The 18,318-nt window shown below is 41.1% G+C and overlaps 1 protein-coding gene across 4 annotated transcripts in view; it reads left to right on the top strand.

Annotated features, from left to right (window-relative positions):
* The window catches only part of MEGF10 (multiple EGF like domains 10), a 132,630-nt gene that overhangs the window by 21,966 nt on the left and 92,346 nt on the right, over positions 1 to 18,318 (top strand). For 3 of the 4 annotated variants that reach the window (XM_073676619.1, XM_073676614.1, XM_073676628.1), the window contains exon 2: positions 694 to 882. The exons of the other annotated variant lie outside the window; for it this stretch is intronic. In XM_073676619.1, the coding sequence (XP_073532720.1) occupies positions 873 to 882 (10 nt within the window). In that variant the 5' untranslated portion in view covers positions 694 to 872. The remainder of the gene's footprint in view (positions 1 to 693; positions 883 to 18,318) is intronic. 4 annotated transcript variants of the gene reach the window in all.

The following is an 18,318-nucleotide window of genomic DNA, read 5'->3' as shown; positions in this document are numbered from 1 at the left end:
GAGACAATTTCATTGTATACCAGGCATTGCTGTGAACAATTTACAGTAGCTTTTCCTGGTCCCATTCGAGAGAATGAGCCAGCGTTGTAGAGAGCTGCAGTACAAGGCACAACAACTACAAAAGATACAAAGCTGTGTCTAATAAGCACTAAAGAGGACTCAGTGGCCAGTCCGGTCATCTCAATGTGGGATGTCAAGAGTTGGTCCCTGATGATCTATCATGATGATAGGTCATCAATATTAAAATCCTGGAAAACCTCTTTAAATGTGCTTAGATTTCAAATGAGAACCCATGAAACATACAGTTTCTAATACACATTTCCAAAAATGTCTATATTTCATTAAAGAAATATGACTATGTCTTGATGTGTATATCTAAACTAACCCTGGACTGGACTATAGCAACACTTTTCTTTGTGACACTTTGGTTTATAACACATTTAGGGTCCGAATCATTAAGACTGGTTTTAATGAAGTCGCTTTCTGGAGTATGATGCTCTTACTGCATTAAAAAGCCACTTAACTAATTTGCCACATCTTCTCTATGGTATTTAAAATAGCGTGAAAAAGCCAAAAATCGCTAAATTTTTGTGTAACTCAGCGTTCTGAAAAATTTTTTGCGACTTTGAAAATAGTTTACACCAGTTTTCTCATGAAAACACTTTGATGAATTACCCCTATAATGTCTTGTAGGGCAAGAACTCTAAGGTCATGTGCATGAAGTCTGTACCGTGGAATAAGGAGTCCTCACAGCTTCAGGCAAAGGTGCCTCCACACAGCACACTGTGTCCTCTACTAGGCAAGAAAACCTGAAATCAGATATGTTTTACAGATCCAACAATAAAAGCTGTCAGTTGAAAATTTGATGCATAATGAGGAACGGTATGTCTTACAGAATTATGTTATTGGTACAATACGGATCCGTACGCCATAATACAGACATGGGTGGGTCTTTTTATAGGGCGTTGTATACATTTTTACTTATGTATCCACACTCATTTTACATTTAAAGAAAATGTAAATAAAAATAAAGACAGTATACAGAATATGTGTGTCCAGTGATGAAGGTAAAATGTAACCATATGATCATGTAAAGAAAATGTTCAACACTCAAAACTGGTTCCTAAAAGCGGTCAAAGTCTCCATCAGTGAACAAAACTTGTGTAATGGCATTTAAGTGACAGTCGTACAATAGGAGCATCATTAATGGCTGACCGGTTATAATGCCTGTACAGTCTGTAGATGAACTAGGCTTGATTCTTCTAGGAGGCATCTGGTGGAGTAGTCATTTATAGGTCAATGCAGATATGAGCGATGTCATTTATTGTTCCTATCTCATTGGCTTCATAATCATTTATATAGGAGCTATGGCTTGCAGAAACAAGGCTTTTAGTCACCAATAAATAGGTGATAAACTGAACGTACAGTATTTCTATGAATGTTTATAAAGGTGTTTTACAGGTTTAAAATATTGATAACTTACACTACAGATAGGTAATCAATATTGGATCAGAGGAGATCCAACATCCGACATCCCCATCGATCAGCTATTTTCAGCTCCTGAAACGAGCTGATTGTCAGAACCTGATTGCAGCTCTATTTACTGTTTTCATCCAGCCACTGCAATAGCTGAGAACGACTGATCGTTAGGGGTGTCAGATGTTGGACCTTCTCCGACCTGATAATGGTGACTTTGGATTAGCCTGGAAAACCCCTTTAACATTCATAAATATTGTGCATAGAATACATCTGTAGGTTTCCAAAGTATTTTCTGTTACTAACCACTAAAAATAGGGTATGTAAATCGTAACCTATAAATTGCTAATGTGCATGAATGGAAGGATCACATCGGGTCATGACTACACTAATGTGCCATTAGGAACATGACTTCACTAATGTGCTATTGGATGTATTTCCCTTTGGTGTGTTATACAATATAGACTACAGTACTGTGTGGCATGTGTGTCACGCAGGTGTGGGAAAGACTAAGTGCAACACAAAGGGAAGAGGGAAAGGGAGCCCAGACTCTAGGGAAAGGGGGGAGTGGAGACCTCCTAGGCTGATCTAGTATCACCCTGTCTCCACTAACGTCCCTATATTGGTTCTTCACCAATCGCCGCATGCGTACCTCGCCCTGTCTTTCCCTGGCGTTAGGCTCAGGCTAGGGAAGGGAGGGAAAGGGCACTAGTCGATCCCCACAGAACACTAAAAGACAACAAGGGGGGACAAACAAGGGAAATCACTTAGCTTTAGTCAACTCCAGACAAATGCGCACACGTCCTCTAGCACCAGAGAGGAAGAAGTACTGCTCTTGCTCAAGCCTTCACAAGGGGAAATGAATATCGCTGTCACCTCCCTCTGGCACACAGCAGGTATTTACACACCCGGGCCAGGGTGTTAATTAGCCAAATGAAGGTAGCCGCTGGGTCCTAGAGATACAGCTTCTAAGAAGTAATCTGTAATGCCAAACGAAGAGATCTCCTGCAACCAGCTGCTGGGTTACTGTCTGTCACTTCTGACACACCCGTGACAACATGTGAGTCAGAAAAGAAGAACCCCCAAAATTCTTTTAAGACAATAAAAGAGGTTGTCCCATAAGACAATCCTTTTTTTATTGATCTCAGCCTGGCAATCACGTGATTACGGTACTTCTTCAGAAACCCTGAATGATTAGATGCTATTGCAAGGTAAAATGCAGATGCCATTGTGGGGTTGATCAAGTATTGCATACCAGCAATTTGAATAAAACACCAATCATGTGATATACTGTATATTGGTGAGCTAGGTCCAAAGCAGGAGCCTTTCTTAGCAGCTTCTGATCTGGCCTGTCAAGATGAGTGTAGCCTCCTTCTGTGACTTTCCTCTGCTCTTCTAGGGCATATGGACCAGGATTTTCTTAATGACATAACCCTTTTTGATGTTACGTTGTCCCCTTTCACCTATGTTTACAGTAGCTGTTAAGCACAGTTATGTGTAAAAATAACAATTTTTTTTATGCTTTATTCACCCTCCAAGCATACAGTGTTCTCTCTCCACTGTTGCACAGGGTCTCTGTCGATCAGCTGCAGAGGGTATTGTTACTGGTCCGGGTGGTGGAACCTCTGTGCTTCGGTGCAAGGAGGGGCCAGAGGGAAGTGACTAAGTACCTACTCGGCCTGACCAAGGTCGCACGGCGGCTCATTCGACTCCGTGAACCAGGGAGGGACCGCGCAGGGGGACCAGGTGCCACTCTGGGACCGACCTTGTGTGAGAGCAGGTGACTCCCATGGGTCAGATGGCAGGAACTGACCGGTACAGCGAATGTGCACGGCTGGAAGGCTGACGAGTGGACCGGGTAGATAAGCAGGCTGGTTCGGCAGATAGCCAGATGGGTGGTCCCGGAATGCAGGCTGGTGGGCACAACAGGTAACAGGCAGGAGCTCCAGGTAAGCAGGTTGGCGGGCACAACAGGTAACAGGCAGGTGCTTCCAGGTAAGCAGGCTGGTGGGCACAACAGGTAACAGGCAGGTGCTTCCAGGTAAGCAGGCTGGTGAGCACGGCAGGTAACTGGCAGGCAGACTGGCGGCAGGACTGACAGGCAGACTGGCGGGCAGGACTGACAGGCATTGGGACCTGAGGGCTTAAGCAAGTGTTAGCACACGGAACAACAACCATTGCACAGGCACCTCCATATTGGAGTAGGTGCCTAATATAGGGGCAGTCCTCCGGCCATTAACCGGGGACACTATTGGACGGCGCGAGCAGCCCCTTTAAGAGGGAGGGAGCGCGCACCCTCAGCACAGAGCCCGGGAAGCTGCGTGCAGTGCGCGCCACAGAAGCAGGGGAGCGGGAGGACGCCTGACCTGGACCGCGGCGGTGAGGGGAACGGCGTCTCTGCCCAGCAGGAGGCAGAGACGTCGATGCTACAGTTATCACCACTTAAGCAAATCACAGCTCAGCGGGTCTGCCAATGTAGGCAGCATGAGGCGCTGAGCTCAGTAACTGCCTGAAGCGCTGTTGACAGAGTACAAATCAGTGGTGGAGAGGTGGGGCTGGACCCATGGAGGGTAAATGAACCTCACTTTGTTATTTTAAACAAAACTGAGCCTGACGGCTACAAATAGGTGAAAGAGGACAACCCCTTTAAGACTGTTACCATTATGTCTTAGACCTGCGAGTTGGCTCTGATATGCTACATTTTCTCTTATTTTTTACTTTTTTCTTCCATCATCCTAAAATCCACTATAGAGAATAAAATTCACTTATAACTGAAAACTGACTTTTGCCTCATTTTATATGTATGGCTTTTATGCATAAGGATAGGTACAGTGCCTTGAAAAGGTATTCATACCCTGTGAACTTTTCCACATTTTTTTATGTTACACCCACAAACTTAAATGTATTTTATTGGAATTGCATGTGATATACAACAAAGCAAAGTACCAAGCATTTGTGAAGTGTAGAGGAAATGATACATGGTTTCTAAATATTTTAAAAATATAAATCTGAAAATTGTGACGTGTTTTTCTATTCAACCCCCTGAGTCAATACTTTGTAGGACCCTTTTCACTGCAATTACTGCTGTAAGTCTTTTGGGTATTTCTCTACCAGGTTTGCACATCTAGAAGCTGACATTTTTTACCATTCTTCTTTACAGACTAACTCTAGCTCAGTGAGATTAGATGGAGAGTGTCTGTGATCAGCAATTTTCAAGTCTTGCCACATATTCTCCACGGGATTTAGGTCTGGACTGTGATTGGGCCAGTCACACACATGAATGTGTTTTGATCCAAACTATTCCATTGTAGCTCTGGCAGTATGTTTAGGGTCGCTGTCCTAATGGATGGTGAACCTACGCCCCAGTCTCAAGTCTTCTGCAGGTTTTCTCCAGGATTGCTCAATATTCAGTTTCATCAATCTTCACATCAACTATGACCAGCTTCCCTTTCTTTGCTGAGGAAAAGCATCCCCACAGTATGATGCTACCACCATGTTTGACGGTGGGGATGGTGTTTTCAGGCTGATGTGCAGTGTTAGTTTTCCGCCACACTTTGGTCTCATCTGACCTTCTTCCACATGCTAGCTGTATACCATACATGGCTTTTTGCAAACTGAAAACGTGACTTCTTATGGCTTGCTTTCAAAAATGGCTTTCTTCTTGCCACTTTTCCAAAAAGACCAGATTTGTGGAGTATTTGACTAATAGTTGTCCTGTGGACAGATTTTCCCACATGAGCTGTGGATCTCTACAGCTCTTCCAGAGTGACCATGGGCCTATTGGCTGTTTCTCTAATTAGTGCTCTCATTACATTAGATGTCAGTTTAGGTGGACAGCCATGTCTTCTTAGGTTTGCACTTGTGCCATACTCCTTTCATTTTTTGTTGATGGATTGAACAGTGCTCTATGAGATGTTCAGAGCTTTGGCTATTTTTTATAACCTAACCCTGCTTTACTCTTCTCCAAAACTTTATCTCTGACCTGTCTGGTGTGTTCTTTGGTTCCTTGGTTTTCATTCTGCTGTTTGATCTCTAATGTTCTCAAACAAATCTCTGAGGCCTTCACAGAACAACTGTACAGAATAACTGTAGTTATACTGAGAATAAATTAAACACAGGTGGACTCAGTTTATGAATTATGTGACTTCTTGTGGCAATTGATCCCTCAGGATTTTATTTAGGGGTTCCAGACTACAGAGGGCTGAATACAAATCTCGATTTTCAGATTTATATTTTTAAAATATTTAGAGAACCATGTATCATTTCCTTTATTCTTCACAAATACAGTACTTGCTGCTTTTTATTGGTATGTCACATAAAATCCCAATAAAATACATTTAAGTTTGTGGGTGTAATGTGAATGTGGAAACGTTCAAGGGTTATGAATACTTTTTCAAGGCACTGTATATGACCACATGAAGCTTATTTGGGCTTTTTTTCTAGTCATTCTCTATGGTTTAATGCTTTTTAGCTAGATGTTTATTCATCATCTGTAACCTTGTCTACTTTCCCACCATTCTTCATGCCTATAATTCCCATGCATTCCACCAGGTTCTGGCATTTACTTACATGAATGACATAAAGGGCCATGCATAAACACTGATATATTACAGATGGAACTTAAAACGTGGACTATAACAAAAGCTTGCTTTGCCCCATCGTAGTATAGCGCAATACTCCGCTACATGTGTCAGCATAGTAACAAATTTAGCAGGATTGCAGTAAGATGACACACTCTTCAGTATTCTGCAAGTAAATGCTTCCTTTTCTTCATCTTTTCTTACAAACAGCTTGTTGCGGAGCTGTGCCAATCTGTGTGGAAGGAGACAGCTCCCCCCTATTCATGTCATGATGCAAATGATTCCTGGGAGATGTCTACAGGAGAGGAATGTTCATTAGGCCGCTGAGTACAATTATCGCTACAGTGGATTTTAATTATCTATATAATTACATTCTGGGGTCTCCTCTGGTAATATCACATACAACTTTTCCATAAGGTGTCAATGATATATTAATGGATTACAAGAATTGTGCTAGTTCAAGAGGAATTTTATTGAAAACAATTGGCCTTTTAGTGCCCGATGAAAGCTTGGAGACCTCTGGAGAAGATGTAATGGCTGTATTGGTTGTTTCTCACTGCTTTCTATGTGTTTTGTTATCTTTCACTAGAAGGAAAAACTGATATGGGTGAATGTTCCTGATATTTATGCAGGAATTTAGGGAGGTACAATGGTAAAGGGCTCCATGGAGGCACATTTCAGAACACAGTTTCGGAGGAGGGAAATGTGAGGGCAGCAGCCCTTCTGAGACTTCTGAGGTGAGAATTATGCCCCATTGGGGCAAGACACCTATGCATCTTTGGCATTAAGCTGTGCCCATATGGTTCATTTGTGGATATGTGCATGAATTAAACTTGTACGCTTTATAAGTATACAGCAAATTGGACCAGCCGACCATCTGATCGGTATGTGGGTCTCCAAAACTTTTCCCTGACATATGATGTTGAGGGAGAAAGGGTTTGGGCAATTGCAATTTCAATCTCCAATCCTTTTATTTTCAGGTGAGATAAGCCGCCACCTGATGTGTCTGTAAGCGTCTTTTTCCTCTCTTCCCAATGAAAACAACTAAACGCTCAGCCAAGCCAAGTGTTAATGTGTATAGGGAAGTCGGGAGACATAGCTGCATGCCAGATACTGATTTGCACCATGTAACATAGTAACATAGGTTGAATAAAGACCTAGGTCCATCAAGTTCAACTTTTCTCCCCCAATTGTACTCCCCACACTAACATTACACTAACTTACTAACAAATGTATTATTATTACCATTTTTATTGCTGCTGCTCTTTTACAATTAAAAATGAACCCGTTTATAATTTTTTAATTAGTTTTATATTTTGTATTACTCTTATGAATCTAATAATGGTATTACTAAAATCCCTATGCCTAAATCCAAAAGAAGGCAAAAACCCCAGGACACCTTCAGCCAATTTACGTCACAGGGAAAATTTGCTTCTTGACTCCGAGAAAAGGCGATCAGTCCTAGAACCCTGGATCAAACCTAATTATGATACTAGTTATGTAATTACTATTATCGTACTAAATGTAGTACTATAGGTGTAACATTTTGTCTAATTTAACTGTAACTCACAATGTTACCTGTATTGGGGAAATCATTCAGCCATTTTTTGAAAGCTATTATAGCGTCGGCCATTACTACCTCTTGTGGTCGGCATGCCACAGTCCGACTGCTCTGACTGTAAAGAACCCTTTCCTGTTTAGGTGCCATGTGACATGGATTATTATAATCACTGTGTTTGGAGTATTGAACCATTTTTCTAACAATAATGTCTGATATATTTAATGAGACATGTCCCATCCCACCACATAGATTCCCATCAAGAAGCTACTTCCATTCACATAGGTTCTAGACAGGTCATCTAGGTACTGGCACACAGTAATGGGCACAGTTGCTAAGTTTTGAGAAAGTGATGCAGATGTAGCAGGGCTAAGTGTATCAGATGTAGATGATTTCAGTTTTGGATTTGGATGAGCTTCTAAGGATAACAAGTGTTATCTGTGGTTTTACTTTGGACTGAGAGTAAACTTACTACCTATTAACTACGCCTTTAAATGACAAATCCCGCTCGGCTATAGCCCTATGATCAATACACCTACCAACCATTTCTGGATGTGGTGTGATATTTGACAAGCAGCAATTCGTTTTACCTTATTGAAGAATGAAGTAATGAGTCCTGCTACACAATGGCCCTTTGCTACCGGATTAATCCATAGCACATGCCGTCGATCTATGAAAACCCCTTCAGAAAACAGAAAGTTTGTTGTACGTGGAAGTAACAGTTGCTGCAATCCAGAAGGGGCAGCTGTTGTGCTGCTTGTTAGGAAATAAAGGGAAATCTGATCGTTTAATCTTTTCTGTTTTTCTCAGACATAGTTTGCCAATGGCAACTGTTTTAGTCTGCAGCGTTCTACACATTAAGCAGATATTCAGACTTTCAAGTAAACACTTCAGTCTGTGACTTAATACAAGCCTTCTACTGACAGGGAACAAATGTGGCACAGGGCAGTGCCAGTTATACATGACCCGTCCCAAAAATCTGACACAGTGTGTTACTTGTATAGTTGTGATAGATGATGGGACATAACAGCGCATGTGCTATGGGCGGTGGGTGCCGTGAGGGCTACAAGTCAGTCTGCCTTGGCTAGGATATTGATGTACAGGGCTAAGGCACAGAAGTCAGTCTTTACTCTGGGAACTATTTTTTGTCTTTTGTAGTTGTGTTTGTAATTATTCATTAATAAAGTTTAAACATACTTTGATATCAATTTTATACTTTATTCCATATGATTTGGTGGTATTTATAGGATTATCTATTGCTTTTTTGCTACCCCAAAAATCTAATTAAATTAGTTTATTCTGAATATGGGTTTAATTTTCCAGTTTTGGCTACTACTTTAGGTACAGTAAAGCCTAGTTGTATATCTTAGTACTATTGCACAACTTTTTATATATTTTTTTGTATTTTGAATTTATGATTGAAACTAAAAGGATTCGTCATCTCTCCTGAGGTGTCTGTTTTAGTACATGAAATACTTATATTCTCCATGAGATAAATGTTCTGGAGCATTGCTTATACCTGTGCATTGTGCTGATCTTTTGCTGTTCACTCTAGAAATGTATTAACACATTGACAACTGGGTGTTACCATTCTTTTCATCAAAGAGGTGTGTATCTTCACAGTCTGACTCTAGCAGTACTGATTGGACAATTTCCAACTGGGTGGGGACTCACCCCCAACTGGTAACACTCAGTTATCAATTTATTCATAAAATTCACAGAGGCTTAACAGAAAACAGCACAACGTTGACTTCTCATACTAAGAAGATTTTTCTCATACATAAAAACTCAGACCGTTGTTCATCAGTGTTTTGGATCTGACTTTCATCAGGATTTGGTCAGGGTGCCAGTTTTCTCCATCAGTGTTTCCTCAGGGAATTTCACTGATGAAAAAATCGTTATCCAAGGGGTAATGTTTCTTCTTGCGGAGAGTGACATGTTAAGCATGTCAAGGTGAGGAGACATTTAAGCCGCACTGCTCCTCTGGGAAACATGAAAATTGTCTCTTCAGACAGGAATAGGACTAGAACTGTAGTGCCACCTACAGGAAGTAGCAATCAGAAAAGTCAATATTGACCCTTTAACGAGCCTTGTCACATGACTTAGGATAAAAGCCAGAACCTCAATTTTCAGACACTGCGTTTCGGGATACTGCCCCTCGTCATTGCAAAGTGGGAGACCTGGATTGGCTGGGTGAGAGGTGTCAGACCGGTATCCAAGGGGTAACGTTTCTCTTTGTGGAGAGTGACATGTTAAGCATGTCAAGGTGAGGAGGCTTTTAAGCTGTAATACAGATCAAACGCCTCTTTGCACTGATGAGGGACAGTACCCCGAAACACAGTGTCTGCAAATTGAGGTTCTGGTTCTGGCTTTTATCCTAAGTCATGTGACAAGGCTCGTTAAAGGGTCGATATTAACTTTTAGGATTGCTACTTCCTATAGGTGGCAATATAGTTCTATTCCTCTTCCTCTTTGAAGAGACAATTTGCACACTGATGAAAAAATAAATAAATGACAAAGGTCCTCCAATGGTAATCATGGACAGCATACGGATTCTACGCTGACTCCATCCGTGTACTGTCTGTGATTATCACAGATCTATAGACTTGGATGGGTAATGTTGATCCGTGACTGGGTTCAGAACTGACATGTGTCTGTGATATAAAAAATAAAAGCTTAGTTACTCTTTAAAGAGGACCTTTCACATTATGGAATAGTGGCTGCAGAGCTGGAAAAAACATTTTTTTTTTTTAAATTTCCCATACCTGTTGCAGATATTTTATCATCATTTACATTTTCTAGTATAACATTGCCCAATCATAAGCAGGCAGCATCATGCAGGGAAAAAAAAAGAAAACGCACCCTGAGAATGTAATAACCAGCTGTCTCTGTGTGATATGGTAAGACTGATGTGTCTACCCACACAGATCTCACTGCCAGCACCTACTGTAGTTGCAAGTGCAGTAGGAGAGCAGAGCTATAAGTCATTACATACAAAGCTCTACCGCTATCCCAGGCATTGCGGAATACTTCAGAGCATTGTATGTAATGACACAGCTCTGCTCCCTCCACATACTGACAGTGATGAGAGAGGAGAGCTGCGGAGTGTCACACTACTCTGGATCTATGCCAGCTATCAAGGCAGTATTCCCGATGACTGGGATAGATGCAGAGCTGTGTATGTAATGACACACAGCTCTGCTCTCCTCCCCTCCCAAGGTCACACAGATCTGCTTTTCTCCTGAATTTGTAATGACAGTAGGTGCTGGTAGTGGGATCTGTGTGACCTGGGTAGACACATCAGTCTTTCCATATCACAGAGGGTATCAGGTTCTAACCTATCATGAGGGCGTTTTTTTCTGAATGATGCTGCCTGCTTATGATTAGGCAATGTCATGCAAGGGAAAAAGTAAATGTCCGCACTGTTGGGTGCTATAAACTTTACTAGCTAATATCTCCACAGCAGAGGAAATTTAATGTCGCTAAGGAGCAAGGGTGTCCCCAGAAGATTCTGATATACTGTACATGCACAAGAAGATCCATAAGGGAGATCATTTCCATAATAATAAATTGTGTAGCCAATCACTGTGCGGACGCCTTTGTCAGATGTCCTGTTATCTATGAAGATGCAGCTAAACCACTTTGGATTTGAGGATGCTTTGGGTGCATGAGCTCAGATCTATTGTTGTTGTACGACACCTGCAGTCTTTGAATTGCGGACGTTTGCTTTGGTTTAGAGAAGCCTTTATATATTTCAAGTCAGCTGAGTCAGGCTTTTAGGAGATTGTTCTTCCACATTCCAGCTACCTAGATGAAACGGTCATGAAGGAAGATCAATGGAGACAAAACAAACATAGCAGACTGAGAACCGTGATACTATGAAGTGTATCTATTCATGTTTTATAGGATTCATTCTAAAGTTAATCTAAAGCAAATCGTTCACATTAATGTGTCAAAGTGCATTTTTCTCTCATATCCAGTTCTTCGCTATGTGATGATGACTTCCAGAGTAAAAAAGTTCATTAAATTTACTCATCTGCCTAGTCTGTTCATTAAATTTACTCATCTGCCTAGTCTGACTATTCAGCTCTATATGTCTATGGTACAATGACAAAATACAATTGTGCTCAAAAGTTTACATACCCCGGCAGAATTTTTCCTTTCTTGGCTTTGTTTCAGAGAATATGAATGATAGCCAAAAAACTTTTTCTCCACTCATGGTTATTGGTTGGGTGAAGCCATTTATTGTCACACTACTGTGTTTTCTCTTTTTAAATCTTAATGACGACCAAAAAACATCCAAATGACTCTGATCAAAAGTTCACATACCCCAGTTCTTAATCCCGTGTATTGCCCCCTCTAACATCAATGACAGCTTGAAGTCTTTTGTGGTAGTTGTGGATGAGGTTCTTTATTTTCTCAGATGGTAAAGCTGCCTATTCTTCTTGGCAAAAAGCCTCCAGTTCCTGTAAATTCCTGGTCTGTCTAGCATGAACTGCGCGCTTGAGATCTCCCCAGAGTGGCTCAATGATATTGAGATCAGGAGACTGAGATGGCCAGTCCAGAACCTTCACTTTGTTCTGCTGTAGCCAATGACAGGTAGACTTAGCCTTGTGTTTTGGATCGTTGTCATGTTGGAACGTCCAAGTACGTCCCATGCGCAGCTTCCGGGCTTATGAGTGCAAATTTGCCTCCGGTATTTGCTGATAACGTGCTGCATTCATCTTTCCTTCAACTTTTACCAAGTTTCCTGTGCCTTTGTAGCTCACACATCCCCAAAACATCAGCGATCCACCTCCGTGCTTTACTGTAGGAATGGTGTTCCTTTCATCATAGGCCTTGTTGACCTCTCTCCAAATGTAACGTTTATGGTTGTGGCTAAAAAGTTCAATTTTGGTCTCATCACTCCAAATTACCTTGTTCCAGAAGTTTTGAGGCTTGTCTCTGTACTGTTTGGCGTATTGTAGGCGAGATACTTTGTGGCATTTGTGCAGTAATGGCTTTCTTCTGGCGACTCGACCATGCAGCCCATTTTTCTTCAAGTGCCTCCTTATTGTGCATCTTGAAACAGCCACACCGCTAGTTTTCAGAGAGTCCTGAATTTCAGCTGATGTTATTTGTGGGTTTTTCTTTGCATCCTGAACAATTTTCCTGGCAGTTGTGGCCGAAATTCTTGTTGGTCTACCTGACCGTGGTTTGGTTTTTACAGAGCCCCTGATTTTCCATTAGTTAATCACAGTTTGAATGTTGCTGACTGGCAATATCAATTCATCGGATAGTTTTTTGTATCCCTTTCCTGTGTTATACAGTTCAACTACCTTTTCCCGTTGACAATTTTTTAGCTTTCCCCATGACTCACAATCCAGAAACGTCAGTTGCTGGATGAAGGATGCAAGAGTCTGTCTGGATCCCAGAAACTCACTCAGCTTTTATGCACACACACTGATTACAAGCAAACAGGTCACAGTGAGGATGTTACCTTTAGTAGCCATTCAAACCCATTTGTGGCAAATTTTGTGCATGTTATCAGGCCAAAATCACCAGGGTATGTGAACTTTTGATCAGGGTCATTTGGATGTTTTTGGTTGTTATTAAGATTTAAAAAGAGAAAACACAGTAGTTTGACAATAAATGGCTTCACCCAACCCATAACCATGAGTGGAGAAAAAGTTTTTTGGTTATCATTCATATTCTCTGAAACAAGGCCAAGAAAGCAAAAATTCTGCCGAGGTATGTAAACTTTTGAGCAAAACTGTAAAAATGAAACTTGCAAATTAATTTACCTGCAACTTTTGAGTCCTGGGGCAAAATCTGCATTAGACTCCATTTTACCAATATGTGTCATTGTGGGCAATAACTTCACAGTTTGAACGGTCAATATACAATATATTAAGGTATCCAATTCACTAGTGTAACAGTTATGATATTTTGAGCAATTATAACTATCATCATACCTCTGCACTGCCTTGGTACATACCTTCCAACTTTGAAAGACAGGAAAGAGGGCCACATACTATGGCGTACATAGTGCACCATGGCAATTTCTATTTTGCACTAAGCCACTTCCCTAATCTCACCCACTCATTCATAAGTGCTCACACAGATATATTAGTCCTAGTGAAGCTTATTAGTGTTCCCACACAGTATGATACTACTTTCATAGCCCACAACAGTGCCTCTCACACACAGTGTAAGTCACCACAGTACATTCGCCCACACAGACTATAATGCCCCTCTCACAGTACGTTCCCCCACACACAGTATGATGCTCACATGACACCCCATATACAATATGTCACCACAGGCCCCACACACCATATGATGCCCCTATCATAGCACATTCTTCCTCACACAATGTAATGTACCCACAGTACATTCCCCCACACAGACTATAATGCCCCTCTCACAGTACGTTCCCCCACACACAATATGATCACACAACACCCCATATACAATATAATGTCACCACAGGCCCCACACACCGTATGATGCCCCTATCATAGCACATTCTTCCACACACAATGTAAATGTACCCACAGTACATTCCCCCACACAGACTATAATACCCCTCTGACAGTACGTTCCCCCACACACAATATGATACTCTCACAGCATTCCATATACAGTATGATGTCACCACAGGCCCCCACACACAGTATGATGTCCCCAAAGTACATTCCCCACAAAAAGTATGGTGCCCCCCACAGTACATTCCCTCCCAAAAAGTATATCCCCATTGTCCTTACCCACAGTAATATACACTCACAGTAAATTCACCTACACTGTATGATGCCCCCACAGTCCCCCTCACACAGTATGATGCCCTCTACACACAGTATGATGTCCTCCATACAGTATGATGACCATACAGTCCTTCCAACACAGACTGATGCCCCCACACAAGCATCACACTTACAGTATCTGTCACATCCCTGCTCACTGCTCCTGTGTTACCGAATTGGTCTCTCCTGGGTAGTGCCTGAAAGGCCTGCTACAGCATTCAGGACTTCAGGCTCTACCTAAATAGAATGCTACCTGGGATCTGTCAGTTCTTTTCACCACCATTATATTTCACTCTATCTATGTTCTAAGTAAACAGACGCAGTTGAAATCGGGATATAACCCAACCTCCCGAGACAGCGGAAACAAAATTTGTGACTGTTATGCTTGATCTAGAAGGTTTGATGCCTTTGTGTAATAATGTTTGTGTCTTAGGGACACCCCTTCATTTACCAGGGCACAGGTGCTACAGCACCCTCTGCACTCCACATAACTTTACTAATATATCCATGTAAATGTTATAAAACTTCCAACCAGTTATTTCATCTTGAAATTTAATCAGAAATGGAGAACTATACAAAATGTAATCTTCCTCCCTTTGAAATGGGTCCTTAAAGGGAATCAGTCAGTAGGATCAACCCTCCTAAGCAATCTATAAGAGCACGAATGTCATAGAAACTAGAATAAAATTATACCTTGATATCTGCGATATGATATCTGATGCCAGTAAAATCCATTTTTTTTAATATGTAAATGAAATGTTAAGATCTATGGGCTGGACCCAGATCTTCCTGAAAATCTGCTTCCAAAAGGCTCTGCAGTGAGATCGGGAGTACAGACTGTCAGTCATTACATAAATCACACTGGCAATGCCCCCTTTCATTTAAAATAAGCTCTGGATGCAGATTCTGATTGAGATATGTGTCCAACCTATAGATCTTGACAGCTTATTTACAGCTTGGTAAAAATGTGGATTTCTCTGGAATAAGACATCAGGGAGCTCAATTTTCGTGCACTCCACAATGGAGGCAGTGCAAAGCTAAGTTGTATTTGTTGCCTGTTGTTTAGTGGTGTGAAACTGCAAATGGTTCTTTGTTGATGCATACGGCCTCTACCATATCTATCAACAAAGCAGCATTTGCAGTTTAACATTATTTAACAGCTCTGTCGGCAGCAAGCAACAAACAGCTCTGTTCTGCACTGCCTAGTTTTTACAAGCTCCTTTGTGAAAGTGTGCAGGGAAGTTGAGCTCAGCTAGAAACCAGCTAACAATAAGGTAAAATCATACAAGCCGCTATACTGATGTACAGTGGTTTGCGAAAGTATTCACCCCCTTGGCATTTTCGTGGTTTGCTTCCTCACAATGTGGAATTTCACAGTTTTTTTGAGGGCTAGCATCATTTCATGTAAAGAACATGCCAACAATTATGAATATTTGGTTTTCTTTTTCTTGTGAAGCAAACAACAAATATGACCAAATAATTGAAAACTTCAGTGTACATAATTATTCACACCCCTAAAGTTGCAAATCGCTTTCCACATCTTGCCACTGGGATTTTTGCCCATTTCTCAGGGCAAAACTGCTCCAGCTCCTTCAAGTTAGATGGTATCCTCTAGTGAACAGCATTCTTCAAGTCTGACCACAGATTCTCAATTGGATTAAGGTCTGGGCTTTGACTAGGTCACTCCAAAACATTTACACGTTTCCCCTTAAACTACTTTAATGTTGCATTAGCAGTATGCTTTGGGTCATTGCCTTGTTAAAAAGTGAACCACCGTCCCAGTCTCAAATCACTGACAAACTGAAACAGGTTTTGCTCAAGAATATCCCTGTATTTCGAACCATCCATCTTCCCCTCAACTCAGACCATTTACCCTGTCTGTCATGCAGACAAACATCCCCACATCATGATGCTGCCACCACCATGTTTCACTGTGGGGATGGTGTTCTTGGGGTGATGAGCTGTGTTAGTTTGGTGCCAGACATAGCATTTAGCTTGGTGGCCAAAAAGTTCAATTGTGGTCTCATCTAACCACAGCACATTTGGGGAGTCTCCCACGTGTCTTTTGGAAAATTCAAAACGAGCCTTACAATTTTTGTTTGTAAGTAAAGACTTTTTTCTGCCCGCTTTTCCATAATTCCACCTCTATGGAGTGTACGACTTATTGTGGTCGTATGGACAGATTCTCCAGTCTCTGCTTGGGAAGTCTGCAGCTCCTTCAGGGTTACCTTTGGTCTCTGTTCTGCTTCTCTAATTAATGCCCTCCTTGCCCTGACTGAGAGTTTTGGTGGGCAGCCCTCACTTGGCAGGTTTGTTGTGTTACCATGTTCTTTCGATTTGATGATAATGGATTTGATGGTGCTCCTGGGGATTAAGCCAAGGGGGTGAATACTTTTGCAACCTACTGTAGATGACAGAACATAAAATCAGCCAGGCAGAGTACTGTACAGGAGCAGAGAGTGCACAGAACCATAAGGAAAATTCTACACTTAGACTAGCTTGATGATAACTCAGAGAGATTGGTTAGTCAGGATCATACAGGAGAGGGAGTAAGGGGTCTCCTGCAATAAAGAGAAGCAAAGTGCTGCTGGGAAATGCAGTTTTAGCAGATACTAATAGGAATGCCCATCCTGCTTTTTGAAACTAATGCACAGAGGGGCAGACAGAGATGAAAAAGGACACAAATGTACAAGAAAGAAACATTGTGTTGGGATTAGTCTGTATATTCACAATAAGTATGCATTTACTGTGTTTTATGAAAAATAACGTCATTGTGGGAATCCAAATAACCCTTTAAGCTGGCAGATGTGCACTAAAGAGAAGAGATTCGTTAATGAATACACTATCCAATAATTTAATTTTAGTAATCTATAAATCCACTGGACTATGGTAGCTCTTTTTCAGCGACACAATGAATCTTACAAAAATTTCTCAGGTGCATGTGGGAGTCAGTAAACACAAGAATAAGTGGATCTTTCTTATATCAAGGCTTCATTGTCATGTGTGCGTGTCTCTTTGTCAGGTTTTCTCCACCTGTACAGCGCATGTAAGAGAATGAGTATGAGAGTCTCCTTGTGTTTGATGTTGGATAGCATTGTATACCTACAAAGCCCAGGTGTCCTAGACCTTCTTAGATCTTAAGGCTTGTTTCAAAACTTTACAAGACATTGACTATTTAAAGTTTGCCACCTCATCCATGTTTCATCATTTCCACTGCTTGACTGTCTAGTATGATTTCCATATTAATGACAACTTTCATCGAGGTTCACGGAAGGTACCCTCTAAATAAAAAATGTAATAACACAGTCGCTTAATCAATTAATTTTTAGAAATATAAGAATTTGCATAATTCAGTCTCTGTTTTGAATAAACTAGATGAAGATTTTCTTTCCTCGTCATCATTTATGATGTAGCTATTTGGGCGCATTACTGAATGTGACAATACCTTCATTTCAAGCATTAAGCACTTAGCAGCTCATTATACCCCTCTACACATAAGATTGTTCCAAATTTAGGAATATTCACTAATTGTGAAAAGTGTCAAAATAGTTGTATTGCCTTTACTAGTAACACTTTATTTTTTAGTGGTTAGTGTGTAAAGTATTTCTTTAAACAGTACAAAAATAGTTATATTTTTGACAGAAGTGCACAATTCACATTCACTTATAGCAGAAAATGCATTTTAAAACTCTACTGTAAAGAGATAAAACCGGCACAAGAGAGCTTAGCAGAGCAGAGTCCTATCAGTCAGAGGATGTCACAGCCTTTTGCGGAGGACTGTGAAAATGATAGCACAACCCCAATTCTAGTCCTGACGGCACTATAGCTGGATTTTTATATAACTACTGTTTTAACCTTTTATAGGTGCCCAATTGTTGTCACTACGCTACTGACACTTGACAGTGAAACGTTAAGCTCTATT

Source organism: Phyllobates terribilis, unplaced genomic scaffold (genome assembly GCF_046119375.1).
Source record: "Phyllobates terribilis strain yellow unplaced genomic scaffold, ASM4611937v1 Scaffold_1__5_contigs__length_1240528914, whole genome shotgun sequence".
NCBI classification, from domain to species: Eukaryota; Metazoa; Chordata; class Amphibia; order Anura; family Dendrobatidae; genus Phyllobates; species Phyllobates terribilis.
This window is presented reverse-complemented; position numbering and strand designations above follow the sequence as displayed.